This window comes from Euprymna scolopes, chromosome 6 (genome assembly GCF_053919585.1).
Source record: "Euprymna scolopes isolate OS-2025 chromosome 6, ASM5391958v1, whole genome shotgun sequence".
NCBI lineage: Eukaryota > Metazoa > Mollusca > Cephalopoda > Sepiida > Sepiolidae > Euprymna > Euprymna scolopes.
In genome coordinates this window covers 6,560,737-6,585,350 of record NC_136487.1, presented here as the reverse complement: position 1 = coordinate 6,585,350, position 24,614 = coordinate 6,560,737, and the positions used below count along the sequence as shown (strand labels likewise).

At 34.6% G+C, this 24,614-nt stretch overlaps 2 protein-coding genes across 7 annotated transcripts in view; both read left to right on the top strand.

The window, feature by feature from the left end:
• Positions 1 to 24,614, top strand: part of LOC145277481 (uncharacterized) — a 367,340-nt gene that overhangs the window by 269,026 nt on the left and 73,700 nt on the right. The window lies entirely within an intron of this gene.
• LOC145277479 (SNF-related serine/threonine-protein kinase-like) overlaps positions 10,062 to 24,614 on the top strand; it is a 307,515-nt gene continuing 292,962 nt past the window's right edge. For all 6 annotated transcript variants that reach the window (XM_080128848.1, XM_080128846.1, XM_080128847.1 and 3 more), the window contains exons 1-2: positions 10,062 to 10,789; positions 23,000 to 23,796. In XM_080128848.1, the coding sequence (XP_079984974.1) occupies positions 23,202 to 23,796 (595 nt within the window). In that variant the 5' untranslated portion in view covers positions 10,062 to 10,789; positions 23,000 to 23,201. The remainder of the gene's footprint in view (positions 10,790 to 22,999; positions 23,797 to 24,614) is intronic.

Genomic DNA, 24,614 nt, shown 5'->3' with positions numbered 1-24,614 from the left:
ACACACACACACACACACACACACACACACACACACACACACACACACACATTCAGCTTTATATATATATATATATATATGTATATATAAATAAGAGAGAGAGAGAGAGAGTGGGAAGGTCGGAGAGTGATAGAATTGCTTATTAGCACTATTAGACTATTAGTCCAACAAAATAAACATAAAAACTAATCATTCCATTCTTTGGATGCCATGTTTATATTTTTAGATGACATTTCAATATTTTTGTTTTGAAGAATTGTGATTCCCTATTTTTCATAACTAATGTTGTTTAATGCCAATGACGAAATTTGATTGGGTGTATTTGAAAGAAATGTTATGGCTTTAGCAAAAATGCTTAAAAGGTTATGAAAACAAAAACAAAAAAACATCATAATTAACAAAACTTGATGATTCATCTTTTCACGTTCAATCAATAATTCATATATTTTCTGTTGAGTAACTCTTGCTTTAGTATATATTCTAACTTCTTTCTTAGCGTGTGCACAAAGCAAATTGAAAGTATTGAAAAGCATTGATAATTTTTATGGAAAACTCTCCAGACATGGTGTGAAGCCACTTGATGTAAGAAACTAACAAGAACGAAATATGATTATCCTAAAGACAGGAGATGCCTACTGACCTTAGTCTTGAAAAAAACCAAGGTTATACGTAGGAGGAAAACAGTCAGTAGGAACAGAGTTCTACAAGCCTGCATTCATTGGAAAGAAGTTCCTGGAATAGGCAGCTTTATTACAATAAGGCATCAAAACAGCGAATTGACGGAGACTACTAGACCAATGAGTCAAATGAGCTGGAATAAAAAAAGCAGGGAATAAATCAGACAATTCTGAAGAACACATGTCATAATAGTATTTATAGAAAAGACTGAGACTAGCAACATCATATCTGTGTGTGTGCATGTGTGCGCATGTGTGTGCGTGTGTGTGCGTGTGTGTGAAAGAGAGAGAGAGAGAGAGAGAGAGAGAGAGAGAGAGAGAGAGAGAGAGATTGCAGAGAAAAAGGAGACTAATCAAATAACATGTTTCTGCACCTTATCAAGAATCTTCAAATGGGATAAAGATTCACCAGTCAAATATGATAACAATTAAAAATGCTTATATACATTTCATAATAAATTGAGATTTTATATTATTTGGATTCTTGTTACTTAGAAGTTACTAGCGGGAGAGGGGCACCCAACTTTGCCCAGGTATAAAATATGTTTAAATATGATAATTTAATTTGTCCAGATTTCGTATATATTATTATAGAGTCGTAATTTCAAAAGTAAAAAAACGTATTTGGGCGCTATCAGCTAGAATCGAAACCGAAACTGTAGCATTCAAAGGCGATGACATAACCACGGTACCAACGTGACACACATAGGAACTGATAAAAAATTAAAATTAAAAATAAACTAAGATAAATGTACAAAATGTATAACAATTTTTTCAATTTTGGCCCATTTCTAACTCCTTAAAAGCTATTTTAACCGGCTAAAAAGTCCAATCATTTATATATTAGATTTTATGTCAGATGAAGTGTCAAATCGGACAACGATGATAATCAATCCCTTTTTCAGAATCACACTAAGTTAAGGCAAACAAATCTAATTCCAGCACAATATTGTGCAAAGACTATCAGCACAAGTGCATATGGGAGCGCTTCACCAGACAGCGGCATGTGAAGGTGGTATTATAATTTTCTTGTTGAGCTTTACTCATTGCTGTGACTTGTTCTGTCTTCTTTCCACTGATAAAATCAATATAATCAATATAATCAATCAGATGAATAAAAATCCATTTTTTCTCAGCACCTTTCATTCTCAGCTGTGTGTATATATCAGGCATAAAGGCGTTTCCTTTTCATTGTTTTTGCAAAACTAAAGAATTCATTTCTTCACAGGTGTTTTCCAAAAGTTCTAACAGAACTGTGTTAAAAAATGAAAAAAAAAGAGAGTGAAAGTTTACAATAAGAGGTTTTTAGGTTTTAAAGAAAAAAAGGAGCTGACATTCCCTATTTTTGAAATCTATTTTATCTAATACTTATTGTTGGCAAGTTTTCACCTTGAAGCAGTATTTTTATTTTTTAGCTCCTTACATAAAGTGGCTTCATGCCTTGTCTGGAGCGATTTCCATAAAAAAAATGGTAGCATGTGGCACACCTAATCTATCTCCCTGCCTTTATTATAGATTACTGTAATGCTCTAAAAAATGCTGGAAAAATGGTTAGATCATTCTACTACTCTGGAAAGTACCTAACTCTAGATATAATCCGCTCCCTAAGAGTCAAATACGTCTTAACATGGAATACTACTGATGCATCTAGAGACATGCTGTTCAGAACATTCTTTTTTGCCTTGACACAATGCAAAATCACCTTTGCAATCTAGCGGAGGGATGATCTCTTTTGTTCTCTCCAGACATTCACAGCATGAACTCGTCTTATCACAACCATAAAAATCGTTCCTTTCTTCCTCCATGTGCATAGCATCAAATAAAATTTTCATGAACAGTTTCTCTCCAAAAACTTCACATCTGTGGAACACATTACCACAAGACTGCTTACCTGCAGGCTACAACATAGTCATCTGCAAATCCAACGCCATCAAATACTTGTTATAAACTGTTATGATAAGTCATCAAATTTTCTTCATTCCATTCATAATTTTTAATTGTCTCATAATAGTCACCATCATTCAACTGACAATCTCATTAAGTCCATATATTAGATCCATTGTGTTTTCTGCTTCTCCTAAAATTGGTTCTCGCTATCAATCTAAACACTAACCTCACACCGAAGGCAATTCTCTATCTAAATTTACTATCAGACCATGTATGGAGTATTCTTGTCATATTTGTGTCGGCGAATCTCTGTCCTATTTGAAGGGTTTTGATAAAATGCAGAAATACATCTGTAATTTGATTGCCCCCCCTTCTCCTTAACTGCAACCTTCTCTCTTTCAGACATGATCTTGCTAGTCTCAGTCTTTTTTATAAATGCTATTATGACATGTGTTCTTCAGAATTGTCTCAGTATTTTTTATAAATGCTATTATGACATGTGTTCTTCAGAATTGTCTCAGTATTTTTATAAATGCTATTATGACATGTGTTCTTCAGAATTGTCTCAGTATTTTTTATAAATGCTATTATGACATGTGTTCTTCAGAATTGTCTCAGTATTTTTTATAAATGCTGTTATGACATGTGTTCTTCAGAATTGTCTCAGTATTTTTATAAATGCTATTATGACATGTGTTCTTCAGAATTGTCTCAGTATTTTTTATAAATGCTATTATGACATGTGTTCTTCAGAATTGTCTCAGTCTTTTTTATAAATGCTATTATGACATGTGTTCTTCAGAATTGTCTCAGTATTTTTATAAATGCTATTATGACATGTGTTCTTCAGAATTGCTTCAGTATTTTTTTATAAATGCTATTATGACATGTGTTCTTCAGAATTGTCTCAGTATTTTTATAAATGCTATTATGACATGTGTTCTTCAGAATTGTCTCAGTATTTTTTTGTAAATGCTATTATGACATGTGTTCTTCAGAATTGTCTCAGTCTTTTTTATAAACGCTATTATGACATGTGTTCTTCAGAATTGTCTCAGTATTTTTTATAAATGCTCTTATGACATGTGTTCTTCAGAATTGTCTCACTCTTTTTTATAAATGCTATTATGACATGTGTTCTTCAGAATTGTCTCAGTCTTTTTTATAAATGCTATTATGACATGTGTTCTTCAGAATTGTCTCAGTATTTTTTTTAAATGCTATTATGACATGTGTTCTTCAGAATTGTCTCAGTCTTTTTTATAAATGCTATTATGACATGTGTTCTTCAGAATTGTCTGTCTTTTTTATAAATGCTATTATGACATGTGTTCTTCAGAATTGTCTCAGTATTTTTTATAAATGCTATTATGGCATGTGTTCTTCAGAATTGTCTCAGTATTTTTTATAAATGCTATTATGACATGTGTTCTTCAGAATTGTCTCAGTATTTTTTATAAATGCTATTATGACATGTGTTCTTCAGAATTGTCTCAGTCTTTTTTATAAATGCTATTATGACATGTGTTCTTCAGAATTGTCTCAGTATTTTTTATAAATGCTATTATGACATGTGTTCTTCAGAATTGTCTCAGTCTTTTTTATAAATGCTATTATGACATGTGTTCTTCAGAATTGTCTCAGTCTTTTTTATAAATGCTATCATGACATGTGTTCTTCAGAATTGTCTCAGTCTTTTTTATAAATGCTATCATGACATGTGTTCTTCAGAATTGTCTCAGTCTTTTTTATAAATGCTATTATGACATGCGTTCTTCAGAATTGCCTTAGTATTTTTTATAAATGATATTATGACATGTGTTCTTCAGAATTGTCTCACTCTTTTTTATAAATGCTATTATGACATGTGTTCTTCAGAATTGTCTCAGTCTTTTTTATAAATGCTATTATGACATGTGTTCTTCAGAATTGTCTCAGTCTTTTTTATAAATGCTATCATGACATGTGTTCTTCAGAATTGTCTCAGTCTTTTTTATAAATGCTATTATGACATATGTTCTTCAGAATTGTCTCAGAAGTTTTTATAAATGCTATTATGACATGTGTTCTTCAGAATTGTCTCAGTATTTTTTATAAATGCTATTATGACATGTGTTCTTCAGAATTGTCTCAGTATTTTTTATAAATGCTATTATGACATGTGTTCTTCAGAATTGTCTCAGTATTTTTTATAAATGCTATTATGACATGTGTTCTTCAGAATTGTCTCAGTATTTTTTATAAATGCTATTATGACATGTGTTCTTCAGAATTGTCTCAGTCTTTTTTATAAATGCTATTATGACATGTGTTCTTCAGAATTGTCTCAGTATTTTTTATAAATGCTATTATGACATGTGTTCTTCAGAATTGTCTCAGTCTTTTTTATAAATGCTATTATGACATGTGTTCTTCAGAATTGTCTCAGTATTTTTTATAAATGCTATTATGACATATGTTCTTCAGAATTGTCTCAGAAGTTTTTATAAATGCTATTATGACATGTGTTCTTCAGAATTGTCTCAGTCTTTTTTATAAATGCTATTATGACATGTGTTCTTCAGAATTGTCTCAGTATTTTTTATAAATGCTATTATGACATGTGTTCTTCAGAATTGTCTCAGTATTTTTTATAAATGCTATTATGACATGTGTTCTTCAGAATTGTCTCATCTATTACCTGCTTCTTTTGTTCCAGCTTGTTTAACGCGTTGGTCTAGTGGTCTCCATCAGTTTGCTGTTTTGATATCTCATTAAAGGAAGATCTATTAAAATCTTCCTATTCCAGTAGCTGACTGTTTTCCTCCTACTTATAACCTTGATATTTTCAAGACTAAGGTCAATAAGCATATTTTATCGTTTCGATAATCAGCTTTCGTTTTTGTTAGCTTCTTACATTAAGTGACTTCATGCCTTGTCTCAAGCAATTTCCATAAAAAAACCTTGTCCTCGAGTAATCTTTAGTCTTGATTACTGGTGAATTATGAGTAAAAATAAAAATATTTAAATGTTTTTCGGATTAAGGCGAAAGTCTTATGGGTCATGTGACATGAACATGCGCTACAAATCAACATAGTTTCATCTTCATAGTTTCATTACTAACACAACGTATTACTGCTACATTATCTGCTAGTATTTCTCTTATCTATTGTCATTTCCATGAAACTGGTCAACTGAGACACAATCTGTTTCGTTCTTGTAAGACATTCGCAGCAAGAACTTTTCTTTCTACCACAACTGCAAAAATTGGTTCTTTCTTTCTTTGTGTGCCTAACATCATATGGAATTTCGATGAACAGAGTTTCTTTAACAAGAACATTGCATCTTCGCTTGGTTGCGGCATGCCAATCTGCAAATCCAATATCAATAAATAATTACTTACCATCTTCATACGCAATCAATTTTTGTTCATTCAATTTATCATTTTCAATGCTCTCATAATATTCTTCATCCAACTTCATTAACCTTTATTCTCCAGTGGCTTTTAATCTAGATAAATAATGGCATGAATAAAAATTAAAATACGTAAATACTTTTTAGATTAAGGCAATAGTCTTCTGCGTCATGTGACATGAAACCTGCACTACAAATCAGTTTTATTACTAACGCAACATATTACTGCAACGTGGTCGGCATATATTTGCACAGCTGTATTTCCTACTTATCTATCTTGGAATGACAAAATCAATAGAGAAATCAATAACTGTTTGGCTGAAGGCAAAATTATTCTGAAATTGGGTGAAAGGAGTATTAGTGTTCAGAAATGCAGTGAGTGTGCATGTGTGTGTGTATATGCATGTATATGCGTGTATGCATGTGTGTGTGCATGTGTGTGTGCATGTGTGTGTATGTGCATGTATATGTGTGTGTGCACACGTGTGTGTGAGTGCGTGCATGTGTGTGTGTGTGTGTGTGTGTGTGTGTGTGTGTGTGTGTGTGCGCGCATGTGTGTGTTTACTCTTTTTCACCCCAAATGCAGCATATTGCTACTTGGAATGTACAGAACTACTATTTGGAACCAAATCTACAGGGATATTATGTAGGGAGTTGAGCAGCGTGATGTCTGTTCACATTACATTGCCACTCGAACATAAGGGGCTACTATTTGGGACCATATCTATAGATCTTTTGAATATCCTGTCAGAAATATGAGGGGTGTTCCAAAAGTAATGCCTCCTATTTTTTATCCTGCCTGAATGAATCAGGACAGAATGCAAATTGCATTCTTATAATGACTGAACTTATGCATTCATACTCTAAAAGTTTCATCTCTCTGTTGCAGATATTAACATTGTGAGACTCTAAGAAAGCAATCCCTGTCATGGACGTACTTCAGAAGCAGAGATGCATCATTGAATTGACAAAAGTTGAGAATAGTGGTTACTATATAGAAAATTAAATTCTGGAGCACAAAAGGTTGCTTGTTTTAATGGTACCACTCCTGTCTTTGTACTTCTTCAACTTTTAGAATTAAAAAGAAATAAAATAATTTAATTCTCGTAAGAAATCCTTTATATCATGCTCAAATGAAAAAACAAGTCAAACTGAAAAAGATGGCCGATATAAACAAATCCAGACTTTAGACAAGGGAGATAACTTGAAGTTTTACCATTTCAGATTAATATGATTAGATAAACTAACTTAATTGCATTACTTAAAAAAAAATTATCAAAACAAATTGGTAAAAATATTTTCCTTTGCTTTTTACAACCTACGAGTTATTGTAACTAGCTTAGCCTGACCCTTACTAGGAAATATTACTGTTCGAACATGTTTTTCTTCACATATACACACCCACATGTACGCACGCACATACGCACACACACACACGCATATACACATCCTCATACACACACTCACATTCATGCGCATACACACACACACGCTAACGTGTACACCCAAGACTTTCATTTCTCAACAGAAAATAAATGACATGTTTATTTTATTTCAGCATTTTGAGTTCTTTGTTTCCTTCATTTAATTCGTTTCATTATTTTTTCTTGTAACGAGTTAGGGTATTTCATATCCTGGCCCACAACATTACCATTTTTTTACAAAACACATCGGTGCCTTGTTTGTTTAATACAAATATTCAGTATTTTTTGAAGCATTGCCTTCAAATGTTACCGTTGGTGTGACACTGATATACCTAGCCATCGGATTTTGTTTTTTCAACCATCTGGATTTTACCCATCTGGATTTACAACTTGAAGTTTTGTATAGATTCTTATTTGCCTCAACATTTTCTGCATTTACCTGAATTCCATCTAATATCTGAAGTGTTGAAATTGAAGCAAATAGCTTCATCATGTCACTGCTTAGTCGTATTTTTGCCATAATAACAGCGGAATAGCTTGAAATGTTGAAATGTAAAGTTTTAAACTGCCAAATACATTTAATGCACCAAAAAAAATCCGTCGTTCTTTTCTCCCACTGATACGTGCATTGACCACATGAAAAAATCTGTTGTTCTTTTTTCCTACTGACACACGAATTAACCATATGTACAAAATGTCTCAGAATGAGCAAAAAATCTTCTCTATATGGCGGTTTTAGAAATATGTCCACTTGGAAGTTGAATACATGCGTGCCATTGATACTCTTAACATTTTATAAAGCACATTAGTATTCATTCTAAGAGAACTTGAATGCCTACTGGAGAGAACTTGAATGCCTACTAGACACTATCCTCGAGTGTCTAAAGTCTTTCTGTACAGGGGTTTGTCAGAACAATCTGGCATGAGGATACTTTTTACATAGAAGTAAACCCTGACCAAATATTCAAAATTACATAGTATTCGCAGCCCAAATAAGATCTCCTCACTACGGCTACCCCACAGCTTTTCCGAGGAATGGTGCAGCTTCTCCAAGTGATATTGCCTCAAGTAATAGCACGAAGCTGGATACTCCACCAGACTAGATAAATTCTTGTCCTGGAATCCAGTAAGACCAAGAGACCAAAATGAAAGATATGCTACAACATATGAAAATGGTTAATTGGGGAGAGGAAAATTATGTTCTCAATTTCTTTACTAACTCAGTGTTTGAAAGATAAAGAACTTAAATGGAACATTCGAATATCTATGTATCTCATATAGACTTCAAGTGTTAGCCCCAGGTTGGGTGCCCCTTGATTTCTGAGAACTTCAACTGAAGTAAAAAATAAAAAAACAAAAAAAACTATAATCATGCATCCTAACATTGGAAGAGTACATAACTTTTTGTTTCCTATCAGTTGCGTTTCGAGTTTGAGTGTCACTTATTTCCATGACTGTTGTCACATAAACATTTCTGCATTTTCATAAACGTTTTTATTTCCTTTTATGCAAATGTGATTCGCCTCATATTTTGCAGTTTCATTTTATGCTAAAAATCATACTTTAACTGTAAGTAGTATTTTATTAATATCTTTCCTCTGAAGAGAAAAAGGCATTCTTCGGGACTCCACGGAATAAGAAATTTTGGTGTACTATAATAGCGAAATTTGGAAAACGAAAAAACTCGATTGACTTTTTTGTGTCAATTTCAACTTCATGCAATAATATCTACTTAATTGGCATGTCAGAAGTACTTAAATATTACCGCATTATATAAGAAAATACGAGTTTTAATCTTTATCGTAAAAAAAGAAAATGCGGCCATATTTCTTTGGGGAGACATGACATAATAACAAGGGAAGTAAGTCAGTTACGCCAAAACAAAGCAACTTATGATTGTTAACGCATAATTTATTTAAAAAAGTCACAGCCTGGGGGTGGGATTCAGTGGACAGAGTGAGAAGAGCTCTGACTACCAAAGACGACAGACCTCTCTCCTTTCACTCTCTGTCCACTGACCCCCCCCCCCCAGGCTGCGATTACTTCACTGAAGACCTCCAGTGGACAATCTGGGGACATTAAGTTTCTGCTTCCTGACATGAGAACATTCTAGAAGTTTCTATTCATTTTCTTTCACTTCGAACACCGTCCTTCTTTCGAAAAAAAAAAAAAAAACTTTTTTGTTGTTTTGTTCTACAAAAGGGTGTTGATTAATTATCCTATGCTTTTGTGTTGCAAATTAATCTTTTATTAAAGGTTTTGTGTACTCACGCATAAAATCCACCTAAAGAACCTTAGTCTTGGAAGAACTGAATGTTACCACCCATTTACGTCCCCATTCCACTACAGTCTGGAGGTCTTCCTCTGTTTTAGCTATTTCCTTAGATATGTGTTCATTTGTTTGATAAAAAGAGCAAGATGTACTTTAATTCCATTTTAGGTAAACAAATTATGGTTATGACAATAACAAAGGGCTTTGTTATTGTCGTAATCATGTAATTTGTTTACCTAAAATTAAATAAATAATAAATATATATATATATATACAATGCATTTAGTATAAAATAATTCTTCGTCTTGGGGAGACAAGTAAATGGATTGATATTTGTGAATGAGTATTGTGCAAAAAAAAAAATGGATTTGTGAATGCAGCTGTGTACACACATATATAGCTCTAACCACTCCCCCTCCTCCTGATGATGACGTCATGCGCACCAAATCTGCGCACACGTCTCCCTCCTACTTCCGGTGCTCTCCACACAGAAAATGCCGCTGCCGTTACTACAATTTACAAACGGCCATTTCTCTTAATTTCATCACAAAAATCCTTAATTTGCTCATATACCTATCGTTACAACCACCCTACTATCATCGGAGGGTTAGAGTGGACACTGCCAGCCTTGATTTGTTCCATTTTAACATTGCATTTCTGTTTTTTGTTTTGTTTTTAAACGAGTCATATCTCATTATCATCGGAAGGAGGGAGGGAAAAGAAAAAGATGGTTGTGGTGCCGCCGAGAAGACGAGATGTAGCGGCCGCCACGAACCCAATCCGTCTCCTTCTCCTCCTCGATCCGGCTCCATTATTATTGCTATTATTTCTATTAATATTGCCAACACACAAATACGAACCGACCACACGGAGGAATACTTACCACTCGGTTTTATGATATATAGTTGTCAATATCGGAAACTGATTCCAACACAAACAAAACGAGAAGAAAGGGGAAAAAGTTAGTAAATTGCTCAAATGAAAAAAAATCGACCATCATTGGATTTTAATTTCTTTTTAAGTTGATTTCTTTCATCTTTTTTTCATGAATTATTTTATTTAGACAAACAGGAAAAATAATTACAAAGTGAAGCACATCGACCCAAGTTCAGTATCAGCACCTTTTATCAACTTGTGTATGTATAGTTTTCGTTTTTTTTTTCATTTTGAAAATGTGTGTACTATTATTATATACTTTTACTGTAAAGAAACGTACGGTTGGAGATTGCGTAAACCTTGCTTCACTATAGCTCCACCCCCTCCTCGCGCGAACCCACCCTCACAGGGGGGGGGGTATCTATTGTCTCTAAATACCGAAAAGAGGCCTGGCCAACAACATACTATATAGTATATATCCATATAAAATTACCACGAAGAGTTGTAATACTATTCTTACGCAATCAACAATTTAAAATATAAGTTTGGTGCATACTGCAGATCTATTAAATTAACTATGTTACAAGTAAATATATTATCTTGGTGCTAGTGCACTTACTGATCCGCGGTATTTTTTAAATTCTATTTCCAAGTTTAAAGTTTTGATATGTTTCTTTAATTCAATTGTAAGGTTAAGGTATAGAATCTGTACAAAACACCCACCCCATGTTAAGAATGGCTTTTTAAATAATAACGTTATTTCAGCACTGATCAATAAGTGCACTGCACTACTAGCACACTGCACTAGTACCTTTATCTTTCAAATATGTTGGCACTTGTGCAGTTTATGAACAGTGCTTCCGTGCTATCTTTTTAGATAGGCTTCTCAAGTTGAATTCAATTTTTGCGATATATTTTGTTTATTAAATTGTTAGGTGAAAGTACAAAATAGTTAACAAACCCGTCCTCTCCGTATTAAGAATGTCTTTCTAAATTATGCTAGTATGGTAATTCGGAAGCTTAGCTCCGTGTTCTTTTACTAAGAATTGTAAGAATGATTTTTTGGGTGCTAATGCAGAGCGTGATCATCCACGCTATTTTTTGAATCGTATTTCTACGTTTAAAGTTTTGATGTTTGTTTTTGTTTTTTTTTTTAATTTTTTTTTATTCAATTGTAAGGTTAAAGTACAGAATAGGTACAAAACACCTTCCCCTCCCCATGTTAAGAATGGCTTTTAAAATAACGTTATTTCAGCATGGATCAATAAGTGCACTAGTACCATTTAATCTAACAAAGTTTTATAACGCTAATAATAATAATTAAAATGCGGCGATGTTATCAGTTTTCTTAAACAAAACAGTCGAGTAGTTATAAGAAATGATTTTTTTCAATTACTTTAGAAAAAGTTACCTCTCGTAGAACAATGAGTTACGTTTCCGAATTGCCGTTATTTCAGCACGATCCGTAACCTGCAACCTGTACAAGTAAGTAACAATATGTTTGACGTTATCATGCATATATTTTTTATATTTTAAAGTCAAATATTTCCTAACATAAGGAGCGGGGCTTTGTCTTCCCTTGCAGTGGACGGAACTCGGTATTTTACGACAATCTATATCTCGGTGGCCGTGACAATACCCAGCGTAGTATAAACACCCCCCCCCCCAAACTCTATGTTAAGAACGACTTTCGAGGTTGGGTGTGTTTATACTACTGGAGTAGTGGAGTACTATCGTAAGAAAATATCAGGAACTCCCCTAAAATGAAAACAGAAAATGTTAAAATGCACAAGTGCCACTTAAAACTATACGATCTTATAATGACAGTCGCAATTCGTCATAGGCTGTGCATAATAAAAATATTGGTTGACCACTCCTCGTGTGTTTCTCGCATCTTCGTTAATTGCACGTTTTTTTATTTATTTAGTCGATTATTTATTGAAATTAAAGGTGTTTATGCATCTCAGATGCATTGCATCTGTTACTGCGCTATTTAATAGTATTTTCAAATTAAATTCAATTTTTACCGTATCTTATTAAATTGTTAGGTGGAAGTACAGAATAGTTAAAAAACACTCTCCTTCCTCCGTGTTAAGAATGGCTTTCTAAATAACGTTGTGGTGCTTGCAGTATGCACGAATATTATCGTGCTATTTTTAAATAGTATTTTTAAGTTTCACCATTTTTTTTTATTAAATTGTTAAGCGGAAGTACAGAATAGCTAGAAAACACCCTCCCCATGTTAAGAATGGCTTTCAAAATAATATTTCAGTACGGTTACATAAGTGCATAAAGTACCAAATTAAAACTACGGTACTAGTGCAATGTTATTTAAAAAGCCGTTCTTTACATAGGGAGGGTGTTTTGTACCTATTCTCTGCAGAATACGGACCGTGCTGAAATAACATAAGAAATATTGACCATAATCAGCTCGAGGTTATCTGATATTAGATTTTAAGTGTACCTTCGGTAGTTTCTGAGTTTTTGCCGAGCATGCACACACTACTCACATATTAGACACCGCTACCCTCGAGGTTTGCCAGGACATCATGACATGTGAATACTTTCCCTAAAATAAACCCTAAATAAATAACATAGTATTCGGAGCTTAAATGCGATACCGTCGGTATCGTATCAATAGTGCAAGTGGCCTTTGCTCTTTAGGAGAAAAGTGTAGGAACAATAACCCTGAATGGCCTCGTGCTTTATTTGTTCAAAATATAAATTGAAAAAATATTGGTAAAACTATACAAACACCGTGACAGCGAATTAACCCTAACCCCAACCCTAACCCTAACCCTAACCCTAAACCTAACCCTAACCCTAAACCCTAACCCTAATCCTAACCCTAACCCTAACGCTGTGTTTGTATAATAATACCAAAATATTTTCTGCAAATATTGCAAACTGATGTTTCTGCGCTTGGTTTTTTTTTTGTCCTTAGTGGAGAAATCTTTCTAGACGGAGGCAATTTTTTTGTTTCTATCTAGAGTTCCTTTTTCGGGAGCTGGATTTTTCTCCACACTAAAAAACGGCATTGGGTGCTAGTGCACTTACTGATCCGCGTTATTTTTTAAATCGTATTTCCAAGTTTAATTAAAGTTTTATGTTTTTTATTCAATTGTAAGGTTAAAGTATAGAATAGTTACAAAACACCCTCCCCTCCCCCATGTTAAGAACGGCTTTTTAAATAATAACGTTATTTCAGCACGGATCAGTAAGTGCACTAGCACCCGGCATTGTATCTAATTGTGCTCTCGTGGGGAGGCAAGTAAATAGTAACAACACTAAGCTGCATATTCCACCAGACCAGATCAATTCTGGTCCTAGGATCCCGCGAAACCAAGCAAAGTCGACCAGATAGACCGTAACATATTTGTTTCATTGGAGGAAAGGAAATTATTATTCACTGCTTCTAACTAACACGAGGTTTGAGGAAAAATATGCTTGTTTACTTTGGTGATCTTTTAAACCAACACATTTCAGGTGAAAACATTAACATTACTACGTACTTACGTATGATGTCGAAATTAGTATAAATTCCAAAAAATACGAAAATGATCTGATAGAAAAATAATTGGAACAAATTATCGAATTATCAAGTTTTATCTTGTCTTACAATTAATTAAATTAAGGGTCCGCCATTTTTAAACACAAAATATCAGAACGTAATTGTGGATTTTTTTCGTCTTTTTTTTTTTTTTTTTTTTTAAATGTACATCTTAGCATATCTGGATCATTTTTTTTTTTTGTAATTTTTGGAATTTATACTAATTTCTACATGACACAGAAGTATGTGATGTTTTCACCTTAAATGCGTTTAAAAGATCAATCTACATAAGCACCGAATTTTTTTGCTTCACTAACAGTTTGAGAGAAGTAGGGAAAATCGTTAAATAAACACGTTAATAATGCATAAAAAAAAGATTAAGAATTAATTTCAGAAAGGGATCCCTTGATTTCTGAGAATTAAATGAACAAAAACAACTTGCAAAAATAATGGGTACTTGTGCATCTATATTACTATACTGAAATAATAGCGTTATTATTTAGAAAGCCATTTGTCAAAAATTCTCCGACATCAAAGTAGTCGATAAATCAGAGTTGTCTGGTGTTAAGGTTGTGGAATATTATTAAATCGCGACCCCCTAACTCTGTCATGTCGAGTAACACAAGACTATAAATCATAAACCTGTGTGTCTGAACTCTAGTAAAGGTAACAGATAAGAAAGTTCTCTAAAAGTAACCGTCATCAAAACTTCTCGATGAATCCCAGGAGTAAGCTATGGATGGAGTACGCTACCAACTCTCCAAATAACTCGGTGTGTAGGTAACAGAAGTACACCAAGGTATTTTCAATTGAACAAAATGCCCCAAATGGACCCACTCAAGGACTCTGCTGGAAGATTATTTATTTTCAGTAAGAATAACGACTTTTAAAGAAAAATTTGGCACAAGGCCAAAATGTTGGGAATGAGGGAAAGTCATGACTAACTAATGCTGCCTAAGCTAACTTAGCTAGATTCTGTTTTCACTCTACTCGCACCACAATACCGCATTTATACATCCATCAGCGTATCCATCCTCCTTCAATCACCAAAAACTCCTACTATGACTAACCTACTTAAACCCAATTTTATACAATATGTAAAAGTGGGGTTGGAGGTGGATGAAGAAAAAAAAAAAAACTGGTATTTACAATGAAAAGAAAGGAAAAGGTGTTAGTATAAAGCCCCCCCCCCCCCTCCTTTTAAACTGGCAGATACACCGATTTGCCAGTTGAAAAAGGTGATGTGGGTCTGATCGCTTTATTACTAACACCACTTGTGAAAACATTGAAGAGAACCTGCATCTTTAGCAAATCATGCGATGCCACCTAGTTGGGGACTGGGGAATGGGGCCTAATTATACCTCTCACACACTAAATTATGACCCTGAAATATCTAAAAATGAAACTTAAGCTAAACTATAGACTTGACTTTGAGAAACAAGTCAATGCTCACAGTTGTTTTTGAAACCCAAAATCCTAAGGTGCATCCAAATACCACTCAAGTCTTGCACCACTTATGCGACAGATATGCGCAACAGACACCCACCTTTCAAGAAGTTGGATGAAGAGAGTCTAACCTTCTCTGCCCTAATACGAACCTTCAAGTAAAAACAGAAGATTCAAACAAGGTCGAGAGCAGCAAAGTCCTCAGCTCTGTAAACCACTTTTATGTGAGTCCCCATATCACATCCCTCATCACTGCTAGTAAGGTCAGACATATTTGTCTTCTAAGCCCATTAGTAGCTGCGACTCAGTTGCTGCAAACATTGATGGGTTCCAGGTTGAAAAACGGCACATTCAGGATGCGAACCATAAGCCCTGCAACAAACTTCTTCAGCTCCACAACGATGCAACAATAGCAGAATGCGTGATTTAAAGTCTCGTCCTCGTCACATTTACAAATAGGCGAACTTGCCAAGCCAGCTGCGTGAACTTTCTTACTGACTTAGGATTTCAGATTACCAGCCAGGCCAAAGATGCCTTGTCGTTAGTGAGACACCTCGACCCAGGCGCCCAAAGCCAAATCAAGCTATGCTGCCACTTCGTCAAAACAAGCCCTTCCATAGTATCATCCCTAACGAATTCCTTCACTAATACCTGATATAACGTCTTTTGGGACAACAGCAGGGTGTCAGAGAGGCATTCTTTCACTCTTAAAAGGAGTTTCAAAGTGCTATGACACTCTAGATAGAAGGAGCACTTGCCTCTGGGCAACCTTTGTACCCCCCCCCTCTCTTGAGTGCACAATTCTCAAAGCCAGGAAGGCTTTCTTAGTGTTTTCTTTCCAGAAACTAACATTTCTATCAACTTGTGTACACATTCAATCTAAGAAGTACAGCCGAAGCGTGTGTTGACGAATATTTCCACATTTGGCATACCCAGACCACCCTCAGAAGGATGAAGATAACAGAACTCGCAACGAACCATATGAACCTTTCCAAGCCACTAGAACTTGAAAAGAGCTTGCTGCAAATGGAGCAGTGTATCCGATGAGAGTGAAAGTATTGAAAGTCGGTATATGAAGATTGGGTACACGTGTGAAACGCATGCCTTTGCTCTCCCCTTTAACGAAAGATTTCTGCAGATCCACCGACTAGCGGCAGCTCGCACTGTTTTCAAAACTTCCGACCAATTTTTCTCTAACTGAAGATTGTGGCCGAACCAAACGTTGAGTATTTTACAAGGTCCGTCACTCCAGCTAAAAGAGTTTCTTGAACAGAGAAATCCACTCTGAAGAGCTGCAGATCTAAGTTCAGCCGAAATTTGCGCAAGTCAGCCCTCGAACATTTATACTTGCAAGCTTGAGATCCATTATGGTGCCTTAGGGTTGGGATCCAGAAATAAACATCACTGTTGTCAGCGTGTCGATGGCTCTCCCCAGTGAGTAGGTACCCATCTGCGTATTGATGAGTTCATCATGGAAGATGTCACCAACATGCAAAGGATAGGTTAGTTTGGTTATCCTATACAGGGAAGAATGCATCTTTACGGGGACCTGCCCTGCACAACATTTTTTTAAATTCCTTATATCAAAGTCCTTGAAAATAACTAGAAGAGGTGAAAGTTCAAAGGCTTTATTTGCCTCCTCCTAGCAGTACCCATAGGTCATGACGGTTAATATCCATTTTGTATCCAGGGAAATGGCAATGATTTTCGATTGGCATTCCAGCCACCTCCCTGAAATCAATTAATTTCATTAGGTCAGCGTTTTTATAGTAAACCACGTTAATTTGCGGGTTGCTGGCCGAACAAATGTCTTTAATTGGGAGGTAAAGTGTCTTTTTCTTTTTGTTTTCCTGGGAGGGGCTCTGCACTCTTTTCTGGGAAGGGGCAGCCTTTTCAATGTGTGAGCCACTTGTCGTCTATGTATCACTTTGATAGTTGATTTTATCTTTTCAAAAAATCAACCCACTGTTAAAACTTAACATTTAATACTTAATTACATATTTATATGAATATTTAAATACATAATTCAATCTGACATATTTGATATGTCAAGATATGAGAGAAATGATAACAGCAAAACTTTCGATAGCCTAGAAACACGTTTGATCAAAAATATTTACAAACTGACAGTATTATCTGCACTTTTTTTTTTTTTTTTTGTGTAAAATGAAATATTTTTTGCTTTTGTTTTGTTTATTTTTATTTTTTTGCTTGGGAGTCACCACTTATTTATCAAGGCCCAAAGGCCACTCAAAGATATGGGTTAATGAACGTAAGGTAGTAAATTTGATTATTTATGAGGACAGCTCAACAAGAACTTTTTTTACATTGGATTTGAAGGCTACCATGTTGTATTCAACCGGGAAGCAGGCCAGCAGAACAGTGTTCCATGGGTGGGCAGTTCTGGGAAAGAAGCTTTGATCATGGAATCTTTTTAGATTTAAGCACAGGTAGAAAGTGGAGGAAATCATTTATATTGATTGTAGCTAGTCAAGTGTTTTTTGTCAAAGTTTGGCGAGGGGGAACCATAGATTCAGTTGAGCGCTATGAACATAACGATAGAACAGAGACAGGCTCGCAATGTCTCTTCTGTGGGAAAGAGGTTGCAAGGAAGAGAAAAGGGAATCACCTATTAGGTTTTGAAGCCAGTTTTTGAACTCTATCAAGGTAGGATAGGGTGCACCGAGCAGCTCCTGCCCAGATGTGGCAACAGTATTCCATTTTAGGGCGTACCTGGCTCTTATACAGATAGAGGATTGCATTAGTAGTGAGATACCTACTGGAGTGGTAGAGAGATCCAACTATTTTTCCAGCTATATTGGCAACAGATTTGATGTATGTGTTCCATTTTAGATCAGGAGTAAAGGTCAGTCCCAGAAGCTTGTTAAAACATGGTGCTTCCCCAAGAGGAGAGCCATTCATTTCAGTTGGGGTCAGATGGGGGTCAGAGCGATCATGATGAAAGGAGAGAAGCTTGTTTTTAGATGCATTAAAATTAACCAGCCACCTTTCAATCTATAAAATAAATTCCAAATTACTAAGTAGTGTTAATACCTATTTACATAGTAAAATTTAGTTATGAATATATTACTAATTTCATTAACAATTATGCCATAATAAAAATTTACAGGTTGTTTTACAACAGACATAGGTAGGGAAAAAATGTCAAAAACAAATTTATGTAAGAGATAAATGTTACTAAAGGCAAGATAAGTTGCTTTTATACCTAGCTGGAGATGTTTTCAGTGGTTTTACTTACTTTAAAGCGTTTATTCGGTTTGAAAAAGTTGTATGAGAACAAAAATAAAAAATGGCCACGATGTGATTTACATCTTTGAAGTCTCAATGGCTCGAAAAAAAAAAGAAAATTAAACAAAATACTGGTAGAAACCCGAGTCAATAAATGTTACCGTGACATTTATTTGGTGGTTTTCTATCAGTATTTTTTATTTTCAAGTTTTTCACTGATTCTCGAGCCTTCAAAGGAAAAAGGATCATAGTGCCATCTTTTGTTTTTGTTTTAACATAAGCACTTAGTGCTACTTGTTTCACATTTAAAACAAATTTTTACACATTAAAACCTATCCAGCTAGGTAGAAGAGTATATCTTTTCTTTGATAACATTCGTGATATGTTTGTTTTTTTTAAATTTTTATTTTACCACTTTTTCAAACCTCTGTCTATTGTAAAAGAAACCCAATTATACGGTAATCCAAATAGGTATTTAATAATTGATTTGTTTTATTTAATTAAAAATAGCAATGTTTAAAGGTGGCAGCCAGAGAAAAAAAATGTGAGATAAATTCTGTATATGCATTAAAAATGGTTTTGTTAAACATTATTAAACGAGTAGTCATTTGAGTTTTGTTTTTAGATAAACACGACATCAGGCCCAATTCTGTGGCCATTTTGTTTTGATGTATCCTATTCACATATTAACACAGTTCAAGCATGCTTTCCACCATTCGACGGGCATAAGTGGATTGTAAATAGAAATAATTCCTCACTTGATAATATACTAGTTGGATGCCTGGTGTTGCCCGGTCGTACAATACGCTTAAATATGATATTTTAATTTGTGCAGACTGCATATGTATTATTATAGAATCAATCCTCTATTGATTATTATATATTACGAGGAATAATTTGCCCGGTGAACTAATTCGCAAAATATAAATAAAATAATAATGTCGTTCATCCAATTCCATCTGTGTTTATTTACAATATCACGTCAGCTGATATTTGGGCTTGCTATCTAAAAAATAGTCTTTCTTCTCTTCTAGATAGAAAAGAATTTTTTGAGAGGAATATTTTGTGTTACACCGGCCAAGGTTACACCAGTGTAATGTAAAATATTCCCCTGTAAAAATTCTTTTTTAAGAGAAGAAAGACTATTTAAGATAGGATTTTTTTGATTTTCGATACTTATCGGATGAATTTCTGTACAAAATCTATCAAAGAACACTACCAGACATATAAATTACCTTTGTGTGAAATTTGCAAAAGGTAAGCTTGGCCCTTTTAGAACCTATGGGAAAGAAACTCCCATACACACACACACACTCACACACACACACACACACTCACACACTCTCACACACACACACGCACACACACACACACACACACACACACACACAAAGTGCCTTTTTATATAATAGTAGAGATAGAGAGAGCAAAGACATAAAAACAACCTATACACAATTATTTCTTGCCTTCTTCTCTGACCGCGATCTTCACACATTACAAAAACAATCTTCAGGTTTTAAAATTAAATAAAACAATTTTTGTTGCGTGAATCTGGAAACATTAAACAAAAATTAAATTGCGTCCATATTTGGATTCCTAAATCTTGACAAAAACTAACTCTACTTTGCACAGCTCGATGGTTTTATAATTCGAGTAGACTTTCTGAACAGATTTAATTCAGAAGAAACAGTAAAAAAAAAAAAAAATGATTTTATAAGGAGATTTTTTTGTGTATTTTGGAGGATCTGATCTTTGTTGATATATTTTCTGTCAGTTTTTCTCTGTAAGTTCACACGAGATTATAAAAGCTGCAAAATAAGAGGTTAAGTTAATAAAAATAAAAGTCCGACGTTTTATGACAAAATGTTTGCCTTTATTTTAAACGTTTATTCAACTTTTACCAATGTGACACATTGACACAAATATGCATCCATTGAATGCATTCAATATCATGCGATCTCTTTCTCTCTCTATAATGTGTGTGTGTGTGTGTGTGTGTGTGTGTGTGTGTGTGTGTGTGTGTGTGTGTGTGTGTGAGTATTACAGGAGATCAGAACAACATTGGTACCGTCGGTTTCAAATTTACAAACCTTGAAATAATCACGTTCAATGAAACTTAAAGTAAATGAAATATTATGAAGGTGTGTGTGTGTGTATGACAGGCTTTCTTCAAATGCATGTTTGTGAACTTGAGAATCTTTTTTTTTTTTTTTTTTCATTTATTAAAGCCATTGTCATAAAAACCGTTAGCAATAGACAGGCTTAGGGAATGCATAAAACTGTATATCACGATGTTTAGACAATACAGGAGAATGAAAATATGACGGTGATACATATTCATTCACACAGTTCTGAGGCAGCACCAGGATTCGTACAAACTTGAAAAGTCCTTAAATTTGGCCTTTTGCCTTGAAAAGGCCTTATTTCTATTATTACCTTGAAAAATCCTTGAAAATATGGAGAATGTCTTGAAAATTTATTGAAAATTGTATTCTTTATGTCCAGTAAAAATTTGTGTTGAAATATTAATACTAAATTCGAAATAAATCTCCCTCTAATTTTGCTTTCATTTATAATTTAATTTTTTTTTTTTTTTTTTTTTTTTCTTGTGGAGAAGTGCAGCCGCAATAAATAAAAATGACCCCCCCCCTTTCCTTTAGTGGACGGGACTCTCCAATGACGAATTCCTTGCCCCTCCCAAAAATATATTGTGATAACCTAAAATGAGGCTGGATGGGCTGAATAAAATGGAAAAGACGGTAGCGATCTTTGTTAGAAATTTGGAAGTCAAAAAGAGAGTTAATATTTGAGATTTAAAAAAAAAAAGCATTTAAAACTATTTTAAAAAACACGAAAAAATGATGCAGGTAGATTGCGAAGTAACTTTTATTGGCTATGGTAACATTTATTTGTTGTAGATTTGATTTTTTACACTTTTTTTAATCGCTGTGGATTGTAAAACATCCCCAATTTTTTTTTTGGAAACTAAAGTTTTGCCTGGAGAAGGCCTTGAAAATCTGTACGAACTCTGAGCGTTTTTTTTTTTTTTTTTTTCTCATTACTGGGGATGAAACATCCTACTGGATGCCAACATTCATCCCCTAACTCTGGTATTCCAACCGAGAGATCTTTTTAAGATTCTAACCGTCCCTTTAAGTGCAGTTGTTTGAATCTCTCTTGCACTTGGTTCACTGGGTATATTTGCCAGATAGCTTTTGGAATTATTTTTCATGAATCCAGTTGCTTCTATTCCAGTTTGTTTTCATGTCGTCCATAAGATTGTGGTATTTTATCTTTTCTTGGTTCTGTTTAACCCAGCATCTTTGGGGACACTAACTTCTAAGGTTGCTTCTTTCTTCTTGTCCCATATCAGTTTTTATGGCTGCATTTTCTAGGCACGTAGCTGTTAAAATTGAATAGTCATATTGGATGGTGTATGACTTATTTCTGACTGTTCTTTCTGGTACATGTTCTCAAGATTTGTTGTTGTAACACAATGTAAAATGAGGATGCTGGCACATATATACTGATTCTCAAATTCTGGATGATGTTGATAACCTTCGTTTTATATGCTGACATGTGTTTGATAGTTTTTAGAAACTGACCTCTAAACTATCTCTGGCCAAGTCTTTTATTTATTTATTTATTTTTTAAGTTCATCCTCATCACTTCCCATGTTTTCGTTGGTTCCTGCCAACTAATTCTGCTACCTTAATTGTTCCACATCTACTAACAAAAGAACTCATTTTTTTTTTTTTTCAACGTGACCATATCAATGCAATCTCCTGTTTCATACACATCCCTCTATATCGTCCAGATTAGATCTTCCTTTGAAAAGGTTGGAGGTTAAATTGGTGAAAACCTTGCGAATATAACCAGAAAGATAGCATAGTAGCCTGCACGATATAACTTATTAATCCTCATCTGAAACGATTCTGAAACTAATATTACTATTTTAGTTTTTCTTTATCAAATCTTTTCAGACATACCATAATTCCCTTTCACATCGTTATTGTCTTTTTTTTTCTTCACTTTTTAAAATATCATTTAAAAAAAAAAACCCTACTTTTTTTCACTTTTTAAAATCAATTGTTTTAGCATGTTCTGGTTATAGAAATTGTATTAACTTTTTAATTTTTACTGTTTTCTGCTCAACCTTGTTTTTAATCATTTCCGTGGTTGACATGTTATTTTTATAATCGTTTTTTCTATTGTTTCATTTCAGCCATCTGCTGCTGCTGCTGCATCGTAAACTGCACTGACAACAGCATCAATAATAATAAAAAAAACGTTAAATCCGCCAACATAAATGTGTTTTATCTATCATTCGTGTCATCATCATTAACATTATTTCTACATCACTAACTCTCTCCCTGTTCGGATAGCATCATTATTGTCGTCATAGTGATTGCTATCATCATTTGCAAATGGCTACACGCAAACAACGTGGGGACTATGATCGCAAGATCGCCGGCCTCTATGATTTGGAAGATACAATTGGTCGAGGCCATTTTGCCGTGGTCAAGCTCGCCCGACACGTGTTCACAGGCGAGAAAGTGGCTGTCAAAGTGATTGACAAGACCAAATTGGATGAAGTCTCCAAGAACCACTTGTTCCAGGAAGTTCGCTGCATGAAATTAGTCCAGCATCCCAATGTTGTACGCCTCTATGAGGTGATCGACACCCAGACGAAACTCTATTTGATTCTTGAGTTGGGCGATGGGGGTGATATGTATGACTACATCATGAAGCATGACAAGGGTGTGGATGAGGAACTGTCGCGTCGCTACTTCAAACAGATTGTCAGTGCCATCTCCTATTGTCATCAGTTGCATGTATGTCACAGAGACCTAAAGCCTGAAAATGTGGTCTTCTTTGAGAAATTGGGCATCGTTAAACTCACAGACTTTGGATTTAGCAATGTCTTCAAGCCGGGGAAAAAATTGGAAACCTCTTGCGGTTCTTTAGCTTACTCAGCCCCGGAGATCTTACTTGGAGATTCCTACGATGCTCCAGCTGTTGGTAAGTAAAATCCTCATCATTTCACATCTTTCACATTATCTTTAACTCCACCATGTAAAAAAAAAAAAAATCTTGGAAAAGGTTGATTGTATTTTCAAATGATCTTGCTTCAAAGTGTTAATATGCAAATTGTGAGATTGATGAATATAGAACAAAGAAGTTGTTCCTAACAGGATCGTCGCTACACACTTTTTTTTTCCAGAGCGTAAATCAGAATATCAAATTGGTAACTCCTAACAACAGGAAATGAGTTGGCAGTATGATGTGTTTACTCCCATTTGTTGGATCAAATTGGCAAAGGCATTTTATCTGTGATAAGTTTGTAGAATCTGAGATCATTTCAAATTCAGCTTTTTCATTCACAGTGGAAAAGAATCGGATAGGGTCCAGAAAAGAGTTTTCAATCTAATAGGTCGTAGTTTGTCAACCAAGCTCCAACCTCAGTCTCATTGCCGCAATGTTGCATCTCTGTCCCTGTTTCACAAATACTTTAATGGAATGTGCTCTGATGAACTCCTTGCATTTCCTCTATAATTTTCCTTGTTCATATTTGATTTTTAATTGGAATATTCTAGTGTTCACATCAATTTAAAAAAAATAACTCCAAATTGAGGAGGCAAAAAGAAAGTTTGCAGCAAAAAATTTGCTTAAAACCAGCTTAAATTATCACCCCAAATCAGTTTAAAATATTCACCAACAGGCAACAAAGCATCTCTAATCGTAATTGTTGTTCCAGGTTATACAACGTAACATTTAGTCCATATGTCACGACTTTCTCTTAGTGATCGTCAGGAGCTCATTAATCTCCACCTTCCTGG